The sequence below is a fragment of the Anabrus simplex genome, chromosome 13 (genome assembly GCF_040414725.1).
Source record: "Anabrus simplex isolate iqAnaSimp1 chromosome 13, ASM4041472v1, whole genome shotgun sequence".
NCBI lineage: Eukaryota > Metazoa > Arthropoda > Insecta > Orthoptera > Tettigoniidae > Anabrus > Anabrus simplex.
The window spans coordinates 70,880,847-70,902,770 of record NC_090277.1 but is presented as its reverse complement, the minus strand read 5'-3'; the positions used below and the strand labels follow the sequence as shown (position 1 = coordinate 70,902,770).

General features: G+C 37.8%; 1 protein-coding gene across 2 annotated transcripts in view; it reads left to right on the top strand.

Moving 5' to 3' along the window:
- Window positions 1-21,924, top strand: part of r (carbamoyl-phosphate synthetase 2, aspartate transcarbamylase, and dihydroorotase rudimentary) — a 394,723-nt gene that overhangs the window by 130,960 nt on the left and 241,839 nt on the right. For both annotated transcript variants that reach the window (XM_067157339.2, XM_067157338.2), the window contains 3 exons: window positions 114-245; window positions 12,431-12,606; window positions 17,552-17,751. In XM_067157339.2, the coding sequence (XP_067013440.2) occupies window positions 114-245; window positions 12,431-12,606; window positions 17,552-17,751 (508 nt within the window). The remainder of the gene's footprint in view (window positions 1-113; window positions 246-12,430; window positions 12,607-17,551; window positions 17,752-21,924) is intronic.

Here is a 21,924-nt window from a genome sequence, read left to right as displayed (position 1 = left end):
ATGGGATATAAGTGAATTGTGTGTAAGAGGACGTGTTTGTCCTTGTTGCTCTGTGTATCCTCGTTTATAACTTGTTTGTTGAAATGTCTTTAAATGAATGAACTTATTTGCAGGTATCCTTCCTTTTGTGAAGCAGATCGACACTGTGGCGGCTGAGTGGCCAGCTAGCACCAACTACTTGTATCTGACCTATAATGGCTCAGCACATGACATTCCCTTCCCTGGAGGGCTCACAATGGTCATAGGTAAGTTTGTAGGGATCATTGAATCATTTATTAGGGGTGCAATAGCCTTTGTCATATAATTAGGGACCAGATCTTTATGCACTAAATATGCATTCAGTTATGCACTAAAATGGAGAAAATATGCAATTAATATTGAAAAATATGCTCTTAAGAATAAGCTGATTTTATTCACTCACTTTATACATGTATCATTCACTGCAGAAAGAAGCACCACCATAGAAAACTACATGTTTTTCAATGTTTTCCAGAGACAAATTATGTTTATTGTCTGTCAAAATAAGTTTTAGGCTGAGAATAAAGTTTCTACATCAGCTGAAGTGATGGGACAAAATTTATACACTGGCACCACAGGTTCTGAACATTGATCTGAAAAAGATGCCCTGATTCCACTAATAGTTTGAAGGTTCTTTAGTCTTGGGATATTTTAGTTTACACATACATATTTCAAAAGAGATCAGTTCAAAAAGTGTGAATGACCACAAGGATGCTGAATTTTTTACAATTTAGGTGTTTACCAAAAATATTAAAATGAGCGACCAGCAACCAAATACATCAAGATTGAGACCATCAGTGTAGTGACACTAACATTGAAAGTGGAAGAAATTGTAGATTTTATAGTTGACAAAGATAGAGCATTGCTGGGAATTGGTGAGACCAGATGGAAAGGAAAATGTAAGAGGAAACTAAAGAAAGTGGAGGAAGAGAAGCCAAATCAGTGGGAATCGGTGAGACCAAATGGAAAGGAAAATGTGAGAGGAAACTAAAGAAAGTGGAGGAAGAGAAGCCAAAAATGGTGTAGGTCTCATAATTAGAAAAAACCTAAAGGAATAACTAGAATTGGTGGAAAACATAAATGACAGTTTGATTCGTCAGATTGGGACTTGAAACTGGTGTTACAGATATAATACAAACCGGACGAGTTGGCCGTGCGGTCGTGCAGCTGTGAGCTCGCATCCGGGAGATAGTGGGTTAGAATCCCACTATCCGCAGCCCTGAAGATGGTTTTCCATGGTTTCCCATTTTCACACCAGGCAAATGCTGGGGCTGTACCTTAATTAAGGCCACGGCCGCTTCCTTCAAAGTCCTAGGTCTTTCCTGTCCCATCGTCGCCATAAGACCTGTTTGTGTCTGTGCGACGTAAAGCAAAAAAAAAGGAAGGAGACAGATATAATTCAAGGGTATGCTCCACAAACAGGAAATGCAGATACGGATCTAGGGGAATACCTGGAATATCTGGAAGATCATATACAGGACAAATACCTAGGTTGTGATCACAGGAGAAATGAATGCCCAAGTAGGTCAGGAAAGAAAAGGAGATGAGGAGATTATAGGTCCATTTGGACATGGGAAGAGAAACAAGCATGGAGATATTTTGGTAGACTTTCGTGGAAGAAATAAGCTGATCATTGGTAGCACATGGTTTCTAAAGCAAAACAGTCAGAAGATAACAAGATATAGTTGGGATAACAAAATCAGTACTCTGATAGATTACATTTTGGTCGAGAAAGGTAACAGGAAAATGTTGGTAGACGTAACAGCCCTCCTAAGTGAATCCTTCAAAGGACATCACAGAGTTGTGATAGCTAAGTTAAAGATGGGAAAGATACAAAAGATGACTGAGATTAGGCAGGGAAAGCTAAGGGTGTGGAAATTGCAGGAGATGGAAATAAATAAAGAGTTCCAGGCAAATAAACCTAAGGAAGACATTGGAAGGGTAGAAGAAGAGTGGGCGTACTTTAAAACCTTCATGGTGGAGTCTGCAGAAAAGACCTGTGGAAGAATATCAGGAAGGAAGAAATATCAAGAAACGCCCTGGTGGAATGACAGAGTAAAAGATATAGTTAAAAGGAAGAAACAAGCTTGGAAAAGATGGCTGAGAAACAGAATGCAAAGCAGAATACAGGCACTGCAAGAAGGAGTACTCCAAGGTGGTTCAAGAAGTGAAAATGAAATGCTGGAAAAAATTCACTGAATCTCTGCAAGAAGATACAACTGGAAATAAGATCATCTTATTCCAGTTTGTTAAAAAGAAGAAAAACCCAGGTGAAGGTGCTAACTTCATTAAAAATGAACAGGAGGAAGTGATGACACAGAAGCAGGATATATTGCAGAGGTGGGGAAAATACTTTGAACAGCTTTACAACGTGCAAAATACCTTGGTACAAGGAGAAATCGAAGAACCAGATTTAGTGCAGATGGAAGATAACTAAAACGAGGTGTCCATGGCAGTGGGCCACTAAAAGAATGAAACGAGGCAAGGCAGCTGGAATTGACGAGGTCACCGTAGAAATGATAATAGCAGCAGGAGTAGTTTGTGTACAGTGGTTGTATAGACTCTTCAGAGTGATATGGAGAGAAAAGACTGTTCCAAAAGTGGGGACAAAAGGGGTCATTAAACCAATTTTCAAGAAAGGAGACAGTACAGTAAGCAATGTGAAAATTACACAGGAGTGACACTGATATCTCATACAGCTAAGATCATTGAAAGAATCTTGGATAGACGAATAAGAGACAGAGTAGAGGGAAAATTGGCAGAACACCAGCATGGATTCAGAAGAGGCAGGTCCACATTTGACCCAATATTTACATTGCATCAAATGATGGAAAGGTATTGGGAATATGAAAAGGACATGGTAGTGACATTTCTTGATATTGAAAAGGCATATGACAGTGTCCCAAGGAATTTGGTATGGAAAACATTGACAGAGGCTCAGATTGCGAATGAAACAATGCACATGGTAATAGCATTGTATCAAAATTGCAAAAGCTGTGTCAGAACCAAAGTGGGTCAAACTGAATGGTTCAGAGTTGAGACAGGCTTAAGACAGCGAAGTGTATTGTCTCCCTTACTCTTCATTATCATCATGGATAGAATTCTACATAATATCAAGGAGAAGATGATGGACGAGCAAATAAAGTCTATGCTCTTTGCTGATGACATTGTAGTTTGGGGAGATAATGAAGAGGAAGTACAGACACAAGTTAATTAATGGAATGAGGAGATAAGAAATTTTGGAATGAAGATTAGTACTGTGAAAAGTAAGACTGTGATCATGACAAGAGGTAACTGGAAATCCAGGGGAGTGATAAAAATAGGAAATGAATCTCTTGAAGTAGTGAAAATCACAAGATGGAAATTTGGATGGCAAAATAGATTTAAGAATACAGCAGTCTGCAAGTTTCTAGCAGTGTGTGAGAGACATTGTATGGAACAAAGATGTGCCAATGAAGTGCAAGAAGGTTTTATACTCGTCATATTATAAACCTATACTGACCTATGCTTCATCAGCCTGGACGTTGACTAAGCGGAACCAAAGTAAGATACAGGCAGCTGAAATGAGGTTCTTATGGAGCATACAGGGAAAGACAAGATGAGATAGAATATGAAATGAGGAAGTAAGGAGAAGCGTGGGAGTGTGTAAACTTCAAGAAGAGATTGATATAGCAAAGCTAAAATGGTTTGGACACATGAGAATGCCAGGAGAGAGGGATTTAGTATTCGCCAGTCAGACAATAACGAATGTCACCTGTAAAAAGAACACTGATCCGCTGCTACCTGAGGACTCCCATCACCCCGCCCTAGAAATAGAAGTAGATATCACTCCAAGCCGTGGAAACTGCAAAAGGGAAGCTCAAAATACTTATAATTTCAAAAAAGCTAAATTTGAACACTTGTTCACAGGACTAAGAGATCTTACTTGGGAAGACATGTACGAATGTACTGATGTAGACAAAGCAGTAGCCTGTCTTTATTCTAAAATTTACGCAGTGTTAAATGAGACTGTTCCTAAAAGCGGCTCGTGGAAAGTCGGGACATACCCAGTTTGGTTCACAGAGAGCATAAAACAAAAACTGAAAGAGAAAGAATACTACCGAAAATGGAAGCACCTTTCAGAATATTACAATAGGCAATTTAAAACGTTAAGGTCCGAAACTAAGTTGGCAATTAAATCCTCATATAACGATTATGTAAAAACTGTAGAGCAGGATATCACTGATAACACCAAAACCTTTTGGATGTGGGTAAAGAATAAAAGAAAAAACAACAATAATCGCAATACCTATGAATAAGACTCTAAAGTATTAGAGAATGATAAGAATATTATGGAAGGGTTCCCAAGATAGAGCTCAGTGTAACATTCCAAACGTCCCATCAGGAACCACTGGCAATATTCACATTGACAGCATTACTGTAGAGGATGTTGAACTAGCATTAAAAAAGCTGAAGCCAAAGTCTTCCACGGGACCAGATCAGATACCGCCGTATGTTATAAAAGATTGCAAAGATGTACTGAAATATCCCCTCCTCTTCATTTATAACTTATCAAAACGTCCATATTTCCCAAAGTATGGAAACTGTCCCGAGTATGTCCTGTGTTTAAATCGGGTAATCCAATGTTAATAAAAAACTACTGACCAATATCAATTATTTCAGGTATAGCCAAGGTTTTCGAATTTATTTTATGTCGTTGACTCACAGTCTATAAAAGACCTTTAATATCAGAACAGCAACATGGATTCATTTCAGGACAATCTACAGTAACAAATCTCATAAATTTTACACAATCAATATCCACAGAACTTGATAGAGGTGGCCAGATAGATGCAATATTTACAGATTTCGAAAAGGCCTTTGACAAAATTGACCACGACATACTGCTAAAAAAAAATATGCTTGGATTATCTTACCCATTACTATGTCTTTTCAGCTCCTACCTAAGAGATAGAAAGCAGTATGTAACTTATCAAAGAAACTCATCCAGAGAGTACCCTGTAAATTCAGGAATAGTCCAGGGCTCTAATCTAGGGCCGTGGATGTTCCTGGTACTAATCAATGACTTACCTGAACGAATAAAATTCTGGGACTCTCTCTTGTACGCCGATGACCTTAAGGTATTCAGATCCATTGTCACCATTAACGACTGTGAACTGCTCCAGGCTGACTTAAGTAATTTAATACAATGGACGACTGAAAATCAACTATATCTAAATGGACATAAATGTGTATCCATGTCGTTCACTCGAAATAAAACGTGTATTTCCTTTAACTATAAACTAGGTCACGATGACCTGAAACCGGTAAATGAGGTTAAAGACCTCGGGATATTATTAGACCCAGAACTCGCCTTCACCCCACATGTACGGAAGGTAGTTGCTGAGTCATACAGGACATTAGGATTTGTGATGAGGAATGTCAAGCCCTTTAAACTCCTAAAAACCTGTATACACCTCTACGGCTCTCTCGTCAGGCCTAAAGTAGAATATGCAAGCGTTATATGGAATCCATCAAACAAAATATATATTACACAGATCGAAAAAATCCAAAAGAGATATTTAAAATACTTACATTTCAAAAAACCGGTAATTATCCACACATAGCATACAACGAACTTCTCCTAAATTTTGAAATAGAAAGCTTGGAACTGAGGAGGCAAAAGGATGACATGAAGTTTCTGTACAAAACTGTGAATTCTGTTATTGACAACCCTGACTTTTTATGTCTCTTGAGCTTCCACGTGCCCCGCTTTAATGCGAGGACAAATGTAACTTTTCATAACAAAAAAGTCAGAACAACTGCTCACAAAAATTCCCCACTCTACAGGCTCTGCAATGTCTACAACAGTGCAGTTCAGAAAAATAATTCTTTAGACTTTTGTGTACCTCTAGACCTGTTTTTACAACAATTCAGCATCTCCGCGAAAAATCTCTAATTTGTAATGATGATTTGAACCACAAAATGTATTATAAATATTGTACATTAAGCCCTATCCCATAAATGTAATTATAAGTGTTAGAACTAGAAGAAAATAATAGTTTAGATATGAAATTACGATTTTTATTTTTATTTTACTCTTTCATGTAAAGATTAAATTAGATTAGATGTGAACTACTGTTCCTTTCTCATTGTAAATATTATATTATAATAGTTTTGGTATTAGGTTATTAGACTAATTTGGATACGAAATTATGATTTTTATCTACTTGTTTCTTGTAAGGATTAGATAAGTAATGTTATTTCTTTTTCAACGTAAATATAATATTAGAATAGTTTAGATATTAGGTTATTAGACTGATTGAAACATTAAAAAGAAACATGTGTAAACATCTGCCACTGTAATTGGGTTTAGAAATCCTGTAGTGCGCAGTAAATAAATAAATAAATAAATAAATAAATAAATGAATACCAAAGAGAACATTCAAGGATACAGAAACTGGAAAGAGGCCTAGAATGAGATGGAGGAGCTCTGTTGTGGACTGTATTGCAAATAGAGGAGTCGACAGCAATAAAGTACTAGAAGTGGAGTGGTGGAAAGAGCAAGTACACTACCCTACCCAGAGAGAATCTGGAAAAGGGAATGGATGAAGAAGATGAAGAAGAAGATGAAAATTTCTTTACTAAATAATTTATTATCATTTAGGAATAATGTAAGTGATGATTTATAATTGTATCTTTTATGTGTCTATCATTTTTTCAAAAGTCGTATGCTGGATTCCAAGTTTCTTAATAGTAGGCCCACCACGGACCAGTTTTCTGGGCGAATGTTATGTCTCTCGCTCAGATGTGGGATGCTCTTCTTTTCCTCGTCACCTTCCTTGGCCTGGGATAAGTCTCTTTCAAACTGGATGATTGGATCAAGAATCACAGCTTTTAGAGTCTGCTGGTAAATGGTCCTTTGTTGGACCCCGTGGAAGAGACACCGTGTACTTCTCCATAAACTCTCCACTTCAGATCTGTCAGTGAAGAGGCTAAGGTTGCTCTCACACTGTGATGACGGGTCTTCCTGAGCAATTCTTCTCTGTGGCAGTATCCTAACACACGACCAAGAGCTTCATTCTTGCCACAGTCTGGATGATGGCAGCGGATTGTGCCAGGACATCTACCAGGAACTGCTCGAACCGCCAAGATTTTGCACGACATTTTGAGAGCATTTGCCCATTCAGAGATTAACAGTCTATTCCTATTACTTATCCAAAAGTTTGCTTTACGGTGATCGACATAAACTTCATTTTTCTTCAGAAATGATAGTAGAACTGGATTGTTTAATTTATTCCACGGAATATTGCTGCATACTAAAGTCATACAAAGATTGGCTGAAAATGTATCGAGTGGAGGCTTCAATTTTACATGGGTAAGAAGTAGTTGTAGTGTGTTGTTCTTCTTTCCCTTCCTTTGCCATAATATATGCTGTAGTTTTTGCGTGTTGTTCAAGTTGAAATTTCTTTTCACATTTAATTTCCTTCGAGCATACTTGACAATACCATCAGTTGAATAATCACTGTTACCCGACACCCACTGATTTAATAAATACTTTCTGCTGCTCTTCTCTTTGAGTAAAGGACATGCAGACTGAGAGTAAAGTAACTAACCCCGCGCTACCCATAGGGTGAAAGGAATATCCCATCGCTTTCTTGAAATAGCCAGGCAGCGTGTTTCTCAGGGATGTCCAACATGGAGTCGTCGTTAGAGATGTTTTAAATTATACTTAATCAGTTGTATGCCCCACAAACCGGTTGCATAGATGAACATCTAGAGGACTTCTTAGAGGAAGTGGAGAGACAGATAGAAGATAAGGAAGTACTATTGATGGGAGATCTAAATGCACAAGTTGGAATGGAAAGACAAGGAAAGGAAGATGTTGTAGGGCCCTTTGGATATGGAAATGTAAATCCAGAAGGCGAGTTGTTGGTGGATTTTTGCATGAGGAATCAAATGATTGTTGGAAACACCTGGTTTAGGAAGAAGAACAGTCAGAAGATTACAAGGTATGGTTGGGGAGACAGACGAACAAAGGCCATGATTGATTATGTAATCATAGAGAAAGAACACCGGAAGAACCTTGTAGATGGAACAGCCATGCCTGAAGAAGCTTTTGGTGGAGATCATAGAGTTGTGATAGGAAAATTGAAAGTTGGAAAGATTGAAAAACCCCAATTAAGAAGAGAGAAAAGAATTAATGTATGGAAGTTGAAGGAGAAAAGCATACAAGAAGAATTTCAAAGGGAAATAATTCCCTTGGTACCCAGGACAGAGGTGGGGAATGTTGAAGAGGAATGGAAAAGATTTAAGGAAGCACTGGTTGGATGTGCAGAAAAGGTGTGTGGTAGAACATCAGGAAATGTGAAAGACAAAGAAACACACTGGTGGAATGATAGGGTAAAGATTAAAGTGAAGGAAAAGAAAATGGCATGGAAAGCACGGAAAACATCTAAGACTGAAGAAAGTAGAAGAAAATATGTGGAGGCAAAGAATTTGGACAAGAAAGTAGTGGAGGAAGAAAAGAGGAGCTGGGCCTTATTCACACAGAAATTGAGAGATGATATGCAGGGCAGCAAGAAATTACTGTATGGTATCTTAAGAAACAAAAAGAGAGATCAAGTAAACACCAGATTTGTGAAGGATGGTGGCATAATAGTAACAAAGCCAGAAGAAATAAGAAAGAGATGGAGAGAGTATTTTCAGAAGCTGCTGAACATAAGAACGGATGACAGTCATTCAATGGACGACCAGGAAAGGGAATTAGTTGATGAAGAAATGGATAAAGAAATTACAATGAATGAAATTGAAATGGCAGTAAGAAAGATGAAGAATGGAAAAACTGCTGGAATAGATGAAATGAGATGATAAAGGCAGCTGGAGCTGTAGGCCTGCAGTGGACATATCGGGTTCTCAGGAATGTCTGGGAGAATAAGGAGGTCCCTGAGGATTGGCAAAAAGGAATAATCATCCCAATTTTCAAGAAAGCTGATAAGAAAGTTTTGAAGAACTACAGGGGAATTACTCTAATATCCCATGTTGCTAAGATAATGGAAAGGATACTGGAAAGTAGAATAAGGTTGAGGGTTGAGAATCAGATACAGGAAAATCAGTTTGGTTTCAGAAGTGGAAGGTCAACAATAGAGCCCATTTTCATTATGAGACAACTAATGGAAAAGCATTGGGAGTACGGGAATGATATGGTGATGACATTCATTGATATTGAAAAGGCATATGACAGTGTCCCTAGGATGAAAGTTTGGGACAGTCTGGTGCAAAAAGGAATTGGACAGGGATTAATAAAAATGATCATGGCATTGTATAAGGAATGTTGTAGTTGCGTGCAAACACAAGTTGGCAGGACAAGTTGGTTCAAAATAACTAGTGGGCTGAGACAGGGAAGTGTTCTATCACCAATCCTGTTTACAATAGTAATGGATGACATCATGAGAACAGCAAAAGCAGCATATGGAGGAAGAGAAATGAACATGATGTTATTTGCAGATGATATTGTGATTTGGGGAGAAGACGACAGGAAGGTTCAAGAACAGTTGAATGTGGTGAATGGGAAGATCGAAGAATGTGGATTGAAAATAAGTGTAGAAAAGAGTAAAACTCTTGTTATGACTAGAGGGGAGAAAGAAGGGAAAGGTCAGATTAGACTTGCAGACAAGCCCCTGGAAATAGTGGAAACGTTTAAATACCTGGAGAGTGAATTAATGGAGAATGCTCGACTGGATGCTGAGATTAGTAAAAGGATTCAAGCTGGAAGTTATTTCTATCATAGTGTAAGAAACATGTTATGGGACAAAGATGTGCCAATGGAAGCAAAGGATACTATGTACAAGATGTATTACGTACCCATAACAACTTACGGAGCAGAAACTTGGACAATGACAAAGAAGGATGAGAGTCGAATACAGGCAGCCGAAATGAAATTCTTGAGGAATATGATGCAGAAGAGTAGAAGAGACAAAATAAGGAATGAGAAAATCCGGGAAGAAATTGGAGTGGAAAAAATGAATGATAGAATAGACAAGAGCCGACTAAGATGGTTTGGGCACATAAAGTGAATGAGCGACGAAAGAATTCCAAAAAAGGTGATGGAAATGCAAATCCAAGGAAGGAGAGGCCGTGGACGACCACGATTGAGATGGAAGGATACCATCCAACGCAGCATTATAGAAAGAAACCTGGACTAGGACACAGTGTTGGAGGAGGAGTGGTGGAAAGACCGAAGAAAGTGGAGAGGAACCATATTTGGCCCTACCCGGCTACAGCTGGATAAAGGGAAATGATGATGATGATGATGATTAATTTCAAATGTATATGCTGAGATTTGCTGTTATGTTTAGAATATGCAATAAATCCAATAAACCTACAAAATATGCATTTGCATATGCACATATACGTTTTCAAAAAATTTGGTCCCTAGTCATAATACATTAATATATACAGATATTCTCCATATAAACTATACTCCACTAATAAAATTGTACATGCCTCATAATATCTTGCACACCTATGGATACATTTCTGTATCAGTATAAATTTATGCTCTGTAAAAACTACACAAGTATACTGTAGTAAATTGTCAGGTACAAGAGTAACAACAAGTAAAAAGAAAAGTCCATCAGTCGTTCAGTGACATTGTTGTCCACCCTCGCTCTCAGTCAATCCATCTCGACTTGGAATCCTGCTTATGTCTGGCAGAGGACTCTCGTCCAGTTCAAGGCATAGTGGCCAATGGTACCATAATTTAGCTATTGTAAAAATACTGTATCATCATACCCATTCAGTCTACGTAGAATTTGTTTGCTAGAAATATGAAAAGATAGTGTTACATTTCTCTGTTCATTTAAATGTAATTTAATTGATGTCGTGAGACCTCCGGAGAGGCCCAGTTGACGCCCATGAGTGACTTGCATGTCTGGCTATGAGACTGTGATGATGTGTACGTTCCTTAATGGTATTATTGTGCTATTTATTTCTGCAGAGTTGTTAGAAACAAAGCTAGGAACTCTCAGTTTATTTTGACAATTGCCTGCTTCAATTGTAGTGCGCGGTTGCCATATCGTGCACACACATGCGAGTTGTTCACTGTCAATAGTTAATTTAACAGAGTCGAGTGGAGAAAACTTGTAACACCAAAAATGAAATTGAAAGAATGTTGTGATGCCCCAAACATAAAAAACGGTTGTATATAATTTGGAAGGGTCGATGAACATGATTCCAAGCCCTGGTTCGACCCTGACGAACAGGATATTTAAAGTGGCTGTTCTTGTACAAGGGAAGCAAATTGTTGTACAGAGTATTTTTTATTTAAGTTCAGATCGTCTTTAATTTTGCCATACCTGTACACTGAGCAAGATGCAATGCTCGATTTCTTTATCCATTTTTATCAGTATTTTCCACTATTGAATACAGATAAGTAAACTGACAAACTCTTCGGAGGTTGTTTAGGAGCTGCGGTAGCTGCATGTCTGCACCTTTGTAGAGATCTTTGGTTTTGTTTCGCCCCAATTAGTCTCTGTAGTAAGATTATGATTCTCCTGTTGAATGAGCAAGCTCCAGTGCACTGCTGGCTACAAGTGTGGCATCGTCTGCAAAATACAACATCCTTTTCACCATTTGTCTAGGGCATTCACCATAGATATTAAACAGCTGAGGTGGTAAGATACATTCTTGGCTCACACGTTTAGAAACTCTAGAAGTTGATGATAATTCACGAAAATGTTACTGTACAAGCCTTGTATAAGTGAAATGAGTTGAAATTCCTATTTCTTCTAGAACACACTACAACTTTCTCTATAAAACACAATCAAAGGCCTTTTGGTAGTCAATGAAGCACGGAAACAAGGGAATTGTGCCTTCTCTGCCAACTGACGAATATTTAGAATCCGTTCCATAATTCTATTGTAAGGCTTCAGGCGTTTGTACATGATATGCACCCAACACAACTGTCCCTACCTTGCTGCAGATTAAGTGCATTAAATGTATTCCTTCTTCTCCCATTTACTTAATAATTCCCCAGAGGTACCATCATTCCTGGTGCTTCATGGTTTTTCAGGTGTTTAATAGCTGCTTCAACTTCTTTACTCAGGATTGAAGCTTCTGCTTCTGAGTCAGACTGGTTAGTTATTGCTTTCATTTCAGTTTGCCTCATTTGCATATAGATTTCCACAATATAAGTAGTCAAAAGTGACCTAAATCGTTTGCAGTAAGCTACCTTTGAACTATTTTTCCTAAATGTAGCCAATATGTTTTCTCTTACTGTTCATTCCACATACCTTTGTTAGATAACATAGTCATAGGATTTCTCAAGTAGATGGTGTAGTCTCATCTTCATACACTCTTTTAAAATTGATGTATACATTGAGAACACTGTCGGTAAACCATATACAGTTACTGGAAAATGTGTCTGTTTCAGGTTCGGGTGTGTATCGTATTGGCAGCTCTGTGGAGTTCGACTGGTGCGCCGTTGGGTGTCTGCGGGAGCTGAGAAAGTTGGGCAGGAAGACCATCATGGTGAACTACAACCCTGAGACAGTCAGCACAGACTACGACATGTGTGACCGGCTCTACTTTGAGGAAATATCGTTTGAGGTGTGTGGCTTTACACAGAAGTTGTGAATGTTTATTTCAGAATGATTCATATTTTATAGATTTATAATTTATACAGTAGAAGTCTGCTATGTCGAATACGGCATATAACAAGAACCCCGTTATAATGTCATATTTTGCTTGTCCCTTCAAAAATCCTATATTAAACTGTGTATTATCCTTCGTTTACAGCGAGAGCCCTATCACTGACGCATCCGTTATTACGAGCGATTAAGTGTGCACGATTTTTTCCGTTACCGACGTTAATCTACCCAACCATTATATTGCATGTGATCGATCATCTTCAGCATCGTTTACTCGCTATGTCTACTAGGGAGCTCTCTCGTAGACTTTTAAAGGCGACATCGGAGTCGATTGGTAATACCCATTGACTGCTGTTCCGTGAAGAAAAATGGAAAACGAAAGAGGAGAGCACGTTTTTATAATAAATGTGTAAATAACTTGTCCGTTAGCAGTTGTTTACTCTCTAAAAATAAATGCTGTAGTAAATGATTGCTTAATTTTATGCTAAATAATATGATTAAGTAAGATGGGTTACACCTCAAGATATGGCAACGCATATCGCTGATTTCAGAGGTTAGGTTATATTTTCTCGTGTCTGGTTAAATTTCGGTAAGGCTATTCCCATGTAAATTTATAGCGAGAATGTTATTTCTGTATTGGCTCTTGGAATATGTTTTCATACAGTATGGTTAAGTTAGGTTAGGTGACTCTGTTTGAAGAAGAAAAGTGAAACAGTTGCCACAGAGGCCTCTGGAGAGGTACTATAATTTTTTCGGAGTGAAATTAAACATCCACATTCACATAGTATCGGGTTTTGAAAAATAACGAACTAGTAAGCCGTAGTATAGAAATCATCCGCGAAAATGCAAGTTTTGCATGAACTGATTACCGTTTCATACCGATTTTCATGTGTATGGGGTTTTTCCCAATTTTTATGAAAAATCTGATGTGACGACAATCGGCTATAGCGAGTAAATTTTTCACCGTTGTGAATTTTCACTATAACGGACTTCTACTGTATATGTTTCTGGTCAGAATTTTAGAATGTTAATATTACTCAGGGTTTTCTGTATTTACAAAGTGAGTTGAAGCTTGTATTTGTGTCGACAGCTCTTATGTCTATTTTGACTCAGACAAATTCCTGGGCTGTAACTTTGTGCCAGTCTCTGATCCTGAGCTTGTGCTGAGAATGCTGGTGGAAAAGAGCCTAATATGTTCAGATGGAGAAACTTTCTTAATTTTCCAGCTTTTCTGTGAAAAGTTTTGTCATTTGCAGTGTCCTTTGTTTCTGTCATCAGAAATCCCTCTACATAAACTGGAGTTTTGAGTGAGCTTCTGAAAACTAGACTTCATCATAAACAAATCTGATGTTACGACATTTTGTCTATTGATGTTAATGTGTTTTTTTTTTTCATCTGTGCCAAGTCCTGAACAAAGGCGATACGTGATGTCCTGGGCAGACACTCCTCCCAGTTTTAAAAGTCTTCCCGGCTGACTACAGTTTGACCCTTGATTTACTTTGATAGTACATATGTTGAAGGATTTCTGTCGCTCCTTGCTTGGATAAAGCACTCGACAGTGAACAAAAGTTGTTGTATTCCTTATGTTTCTCAAGGATCTGATTAACAACAGGGAGGTCGAAAACCTGCCTGTTCAACTGGTTGGTTAGTATCGAGGGTATTTGCTATTCTTCTCAAAAGTAAAAGATTGTATGTACAGGACATCAAACTAATTGCTAAGTAATTGTTACCGTTATCTGTATGGCCTTTCTAATGTAAGAGAACTATCGGAGATATGGCCCGCTCTTCAGGTATTCTACAGGGTCTGAGGACCAGTTCGTGAGAGATCTTTTGAAGTATGTTGCCTTGAGCTGTTTTCAGTGATGTTCATTCTTCTCACCACAGTCAAGAACTTAGTAAGAAGCAGAGTCTGATGTAGTGTGTGGCAGTACCTAGAACTAGTGTTTTGACCATCTGAAGTTATGTGATCAGTGTCATGTTGTTTGATGGTTCAGTTTTATCTTCTTCAGTGGTCTGGGTTCTTTTATTTTTTATTTTACCTTCTCCAACTTCTTTTTTCCTCATTCAATTTGTGATTGTTTCTGTTTTTTATCGACTTACCAAGTTCCATGTGTTCAATCTTGTTTCTCTTACTTAGGTGATTAAGAAAATACATAATACGGTAGAACCTTGATAATTTGAAATCGGATAATTCAAAGTCCCGCCTGATTCAAAGAAGCTCTCGTTCCCAGAAACATGACGCACGGTTTTGCATGTTATTTAAATTGTTTAATTTGGAATTACAGATAATTTGTAATTCGAAGAATAATATCGGTCCCATTACCGAAATTCAGACTTTTAATTCAAATTGCCTTTATAATTAAAAAAATAGGTTTTTTTTTGGAGTAATTTAAATTCGAAATTTATCTGCGTCATGATAGAACGCGTCTTCCGGAACGTGCTGGGGTAGATATCAGTATTTTCACTCACTTCAGTGTGTCTATAGTGGCTAATTTGCTAAGTTCGAGTAAAATCGTAATTCTTTTGTATTCAGCGTTTTAAGGAACAACATAATATCACGTAGCAGGTAGTGTGCAGAGAAGCAGTATCCGCGAACACCGGCGATGCCGACAGTTGGCGAAAAAGCGTGGCTCATATAATCAATTTGTACGCACCAAATATTGTCATTGCCGATGAAACTGCGTTGTTCTTTTTTAATGCCAAGCCCAAACGGTCTTACGGTTTTATAGGAGGGAAGTGACAGCTGGGAAATCGTTCAAGGGGGGTCATTGCACTGTGTTGCAATGCACACGGAAGCGAGAGACTTCTTCCCCTCGTCATAGGAAGTCACGATGTTTTAAGGGCGTCGGGCACTTGCCGTGCAAGAACAGGACATCTAAAATGCATTCAGTACAGTAATCCAATGAATAAAGGAATTGCACAAAGGAGCGAGCAAAATTTGTCTTCGTCTTTCAATCGTGCGGTTTTTTTCTTTCGATGCGTGAGGTTATGTTTGCCAGTGATTTGCCAGTGATTTATTCAAGTGCATTATTTGAATAATATAAATGCACCTTGTTAGATACATTTAGTGAATAGATTTTTCCAAGGCATTTGAAAGGTTTAAACTGTGAATCAATATGATTGCATGCATTAATGTGTCTTAGAATACTTTGTGACACGGCAAGGGTTCGCATTTCTGAATTACAAGAGAAGTACCATGGGGGGAAATCATACAATGATAGGTGAGTCACTGTACTGTGTTTGAATGCAGACGGAAGCGAGAGACTTTATCCCCTCGTCATAGGAAAGTTTGATAAACCACGATGCTTTAAGGGCATCGAGTACTTTCCATGCAAGTACATCTAAAATGCATTCAGTTCAGTAATCCAATGAATAAAGGACTTGCTCAGGGGAGCCAGCTTAGATTTCTCCTCATCTTTGAATCTTGCTTTTGTTTTCTTTCTTTGCGTGAGGTTATGTTTGTCAGTGAGTTATCCAAGTGAATACTGTAAATGCCCTTGTTAGATACATTTTGGAAAACGTTTTTTTTCCATGGCATTTCAAAGGTTTAAACTTTGAATTGAGGTTAATTGCATGCAGTACAGGTCTTAGAATATCTTCTGATGCGGCAAGGGTTGGCATTTCTGAATTAAGATTTGGCAGTTAATTCGAAATCACATAATTCAAAGTCCGATTTTTGCATCCCAACGACTTCAAATTAACGAGGTTAGACTCGGTTTCTAATGATTTAAAGGTAAGAGGTATAGATATGATGATGATGATGATGATGATGATGATGATGATGATGATGAACAACAACTTGATCCACAACTGGAGGACTACCAAGCAGGGTTCGGAAAATAGTGCTCGTGTTGTGAGATTGAGTTACAAGAACATGAACCTTTCAATTGTTTGCCTAGCTTTTGCAGATGATCTAGCAATTTTCTCTGATTCTTTAGACATGGATACAAAGCAAATTAATCACCTCAAGACAGAGGTGGAAATAGCAGGTCTCCAGATCTCTTTGGAGAAAATGCAATTCATAACTAACATCAAGCCGGCACGAGGAGAGCTAAAAGTAAACCAGGGAGCAATCAAACAGACAGATAAGTTTAAATATCTTGGCGAGTGGATAGAACCAAAGATCTCTGAAAGAGAAGCTTTCGCGTCACATGAATAAAATGGAAATGGCTTATCAACTGAACAAAGATGTTTACAACAAAAAGTCCAAGAAAACCTGTCGTCAGCTACAAGCAGTGGCTTTTGCTGATGTTATGATCTGGGGAGAAACTCGGGAACAAGTACAATCGAGACCACTTGACGTACTTTGACAGATCTCTCTGTCTGGTCTTATGACAGTGCAGTAATGTCTGAGTTTTGCGTTCTCGGCCTCCAGTTCTTGTCCAGACAGGCCAAGGTTGGGATTATAAAACAGGAAAAGTAATGGCTTCATACTCAGACCAAGAAGTGCAAAAAGTTGCTGTTAACCTTAGTGTGTTCTCACAAAAGCTGTTAGTTGGAGATCTTGTGGAGGGAAGACCTTGTAAATTGGGTGACGAACATTCATCCTCGTTCCAGAATAAAACTGGAGTCCAGCAAGGCAGTGCACTATCCCATAATTGTTTATCATCATCATGCATGTCATAATGAAGACATTCCATAACAAGAGGATCCAGATGATAAAAGCCTGGAGACTTTGAAGACATTGAAAAGTGAAATATGAATTGTCATGGTGTAATGATAAATAACTGTGGATGGACGGAACAAACTGTGTAAGTACACCCAGCTTGCTGGAGTGTTGAGATGCTAAGGAAATGAATTACTTCTCTAGATATGTATTACAATAAGAAATGTTATTTTTGTTTTATGAACTGAAATGGGGAAAATTATTATGGATTTTTATGTAAATGTTTGTCTGTTAATAGACTGTAATGGACATATATAACATTGAGAACCCCGAGGGCATCATCCTGTGTATGGGAGGGCAGCTTCCCAACAACATAGCCATGGACCTCCACCGACAGCAGGCAAGAATACTAGGTTCTTCTCCCGAGTCTGTGGATGGTGCCGAGAACAGGTTCAAGTTCTCAAGAATGTTGGACAGGATTGGAATCTCTCAACCAAGGTAGATTGCTTTATAAATGGATGAAAGTTTTACTTTTTTCAGTCAGTGTGCAGGGTAGATTTTTTGTTGTTGTTGGTAGTATGAAGTCTGCAAATATTTGTTTTTGCACAGGTGCCAACTATTACGGACTGTCCGTAATGATTACGGATTTCACTTCACGATTACGGCATTACGGTCAAAGGGGAAATTATTATGGAAATGCAACATTATCACGATAAAAATTAATTTCTACGAAAAAAAGGGAAGAAGTAAAAAATGTGCAATCCCGTAGAGCATTACTGGTTAGCCCTCCTCGTTTTCTTCGGCTACTGATGGTAGTACGGATTCAAATGCAGTTAAACTTTATCCTATAGTTGTCTCTTTAATGCTCAGAGAGGCCAAATATCAACTCTTGTATTGTAATTGTTAGAGAGTATCAACAATACAGGTGAGGGAATTTTCTCTGTTATTAAGAGTGAATTGTCTTCTTTAGCCATTCCATGGGAAATTGGCAACTAAACATATTTGGCAGTTATTTGGTTGTCAGTTCCTTTTGTTTCCTACGAGCATTGTGAAATCACGGCCAGTACAACGCTGCTCTCTTAGCTAGAATGACGCATCAAGTCGGCTGTGAAGTAGGCTCTGCTGTTCTCCAGTGCGCGCATTCGGCTCTCTCTCTCTGTTGTGTGCGTAGACATGAGTCATATATTTAGCAAGTTTCAATTCTAATTATCCTAGTCGTTGATTCGAAAAGAAGTGGAGGAATTGTCATATTGCATTTTCTCTAAAAAGACAGCAGTGTTACAGAAATATCGAGACGGTTACACGAACGAATGGCCATGCCTACTTGTTTCACGTGTTCTGCAGGGTGTGTTTGTGCGATTTCTCTGTGGCTCACGGTGGACGAGGTGATTGCAGAAGACACATAGAATCCAAGAAACATCACACATACAGTGAATCAAAATTATGAAACCAGTCTGTTTCATCGTTCTTCATAAAAGGTAATGAAACTGCGGTGACAAATGCCGAATTGCTGTTCACATCATTTCTTTTGGAGCATAATATTCCATTATCATTTTTAGACCACGCTGGAAATTTATTTAGATCAATATTCCTTGACTCTAAAATATCTCAGAAATATTGTTGCGCAAGAACTAAAACCTCTGCTTTAGTTCAATACACGGCATCTGAGGCAAAAAAGGAAATAAGTGAACTTTTGCAAATAACGCCTTTTTCTTTGGCTACTGATGGTAGTACGGATTCAAATGTACTTAAACTTTATCCTATAGTTCTCTCTTTCTTTAATGCACAGAGGGGCCAAATATCAACTCTTTTACTATAATTGTTAGAGAGTACCGACAATACAGGTGAGTCATGTAATAAATATCATTTTGATCCGTATTGATGATATTTGATTAGAATAATAACAGTAAGTTATTTATTAAATTGACCACCTAATCAATACAATAAGTCATTGTCTTGGATGATTTACATTGATCTGTTAACTAAAATTGGTACATGTTTCGCCTAGTGTGAAGGCATCATCAGCCATAGTCTTAACCTCGGAATAAAAATAAGCACTTGAAATAACATATAATAAGATGAAATTGATTTTAAAAGTCTTGAAGAGACTTAAACTAAAATAACAATGTTGGTTAATTTTTTTTTTTTTTTTTTTTTTTTACAATGTGAAGAATTACAAAGGTGAAAGTATTAAAATTATTGACATAAAAGTTGCTATTACAAATGAAATTGACAAAGCAACAGACTGTGATGAACAAGTAGTAAGACTGCTAAAAATTAAGTTGACTAATTGGCGGTTGCAATTAGATTCTAACGAGAATGACGATCAGTCATATTTTGTCCATTTTACTTGTAATAGCAACTTTTATGTCAATAATTTTAATACTTTCACCTTTGTAATTCTTCACATTGTAAAAAAAAAAAAATAAAATAAATAAATAAATATATTTTAACCAACATTGTTATTTTAGTTTAAGTCTCTTCAAGACTTTTAAAATCAATTTCATCTTATTATATGTTATTTCAAGTGCTTATTTTTATTCCGAGGTTAAGACTATGGCTGATGATGCCTTCATACTAGGCGAAACATGTACCAATTTTAGTTAACAGATCAATGTAAATCATCCAAGACAATGACTTATTGTATTGATTAGGTGGTCAATTTAATAAATAACTGCTTTCAAGTCTTGCAAAAAGTAAAATGCAAGACCGTAACGGGTCACATGGCCCAATACTTGGAAGGAAGATGATGATGATGATGATGATGATTTAATAAATAACTTACTGTTATTATTCTAATCAATACAGGTGAGGGAATTTACTCTGTTATTAATAGTGAATGGTCTTCTTTGGCTATTCCATGGGAAAATTGGATTTCTTTTACATCTGACAATGCATAGGCCTACACAATGATAGAGGCAAGTAACAGTGTTGCCAAATTTGTGAAGGACAGGCATTTTTCTGTTTATGTCTCAGGTTGTTCATGTCATTTCATACACTTGTGTGCACAAAAGCAGCAGCCCAATTATCAGTCAATGTGGACAGCTTTTTGGTTCAGTTATATCACTGTCCTGGTAAGGAAAAACACGTTGAAAATATGGCACAGAGGGTCACAAGCACCCGTTGGCTCTCGCTTCTTCAGTCTACTTGAGCAGTGAGAAGCTTTGACACTCATGTTTTATAGAGAGCCCCACCATAAAAATGGGAGCACCAAGCAGTTTCACACAAGACCCACAAAAACCGATTTTGCTACTTTCTGCAGTGTACACTTCCTGACTTTAGCTCAGGACGATGTTCCAGCCATACATTTTCTTAGGATCGTTTAACTGACCTATTGATCAGATTTGTTCAGCGTTGTTCTTTTCAGTCAGAACCTACCTCCCTTTTGAGTGTTGAATTCAAGAGGAGGAAATACCAGAAAGCCAATAAGGACTTGGTAATTGGAACAAAAGCCAGGGCATACTTGAAGGATAATGACTGTGATGAAGAGATGTTTTATAATTCTGTAAGAGAGTTTTATATGACAGCTTGCAATTACATTATCAGGAAATTTCTTCTTAATGATGCATTTCTTCATCGTGCCGAAGTTGTAGACATCTCTCTCAGAATGAAGGTTTCTTATTCATCTCTCGAATATTTTATTCGAAGATTACTAAGGTTGGTAAGGAAAGTGAACATGACAAACTTGATGAATTTGCAGTTTACCAGTGTGATACTTTCCCTGAATATATTGTACATAGACGTAACATTGATGTGAACTGGCGCAACGTTGCAGAGCTTAAAAATGAAAGCGGACAAATTAAGTATAAAACCTTAAGTAATGTTGTATTTGCAGTACTAAGTGTACCTCACAGTAACTCTCCCACAGAAAGAGTTTTTGGTGGTGTTAGGAAAAAATCAGACAGGATTCAGACCTACATTAAGTACACCTACACTGGAATCGCTTATGGTTCTGAAGACGAAAATGTCATCTCAGGGGGAAGTATGATTCCAGAAAACCTACACTGAAAAGCAGCTGCTGGGTGCGAAACAAGCTGCAAAGAATTTTTATTATCAGAGAACTAACAGGTAATCAGCAAATTTTATTGTATAATATGATATACTTTAGATTGCTGTAGGAAAGGGCAAACGGGGCACTTTGGATTTACTCATAAACGTTTTGGTGCGCACGCACATGCTGGATTACTGATAACTCACTTCAGAGGCTGGCACCTCTGTCTTTGCAGATGAGGACATGCTCTTGGAATAAAGTCTGTGTGGATAGAGTAACATTTGGATATTTATTTAATTTATTTATTCTATAGCATTTACATCATCATCATCTTTATAGTTCCAGTTTCCCGGGTACATTTGGCAAGCCTCTTCCATTCTGTCTTATTGAACAACGTTCTGTTGTTAATGATGTCCTCCATTGTACTTCCCCAATCTCCAATGTCCATCTTTACGATGTTCATCCAGTGGGTCTTGTTCTTTTTACCATCCATTTTCCTGCCACATGTCTCTCCATGGTAACATAAGCTGTCCTTGTTAGCTCGCTCCTCATTATATGCCGAAAGCACCTCAATCCGGACATGCCGACCCGATCTATCAATGATGTCTCAATTCCAGCTTTCTTTTTAACTGTGTCATTCCTTAACTTATCCAGTTTTATTTTTTGAATTGTGGAACTCA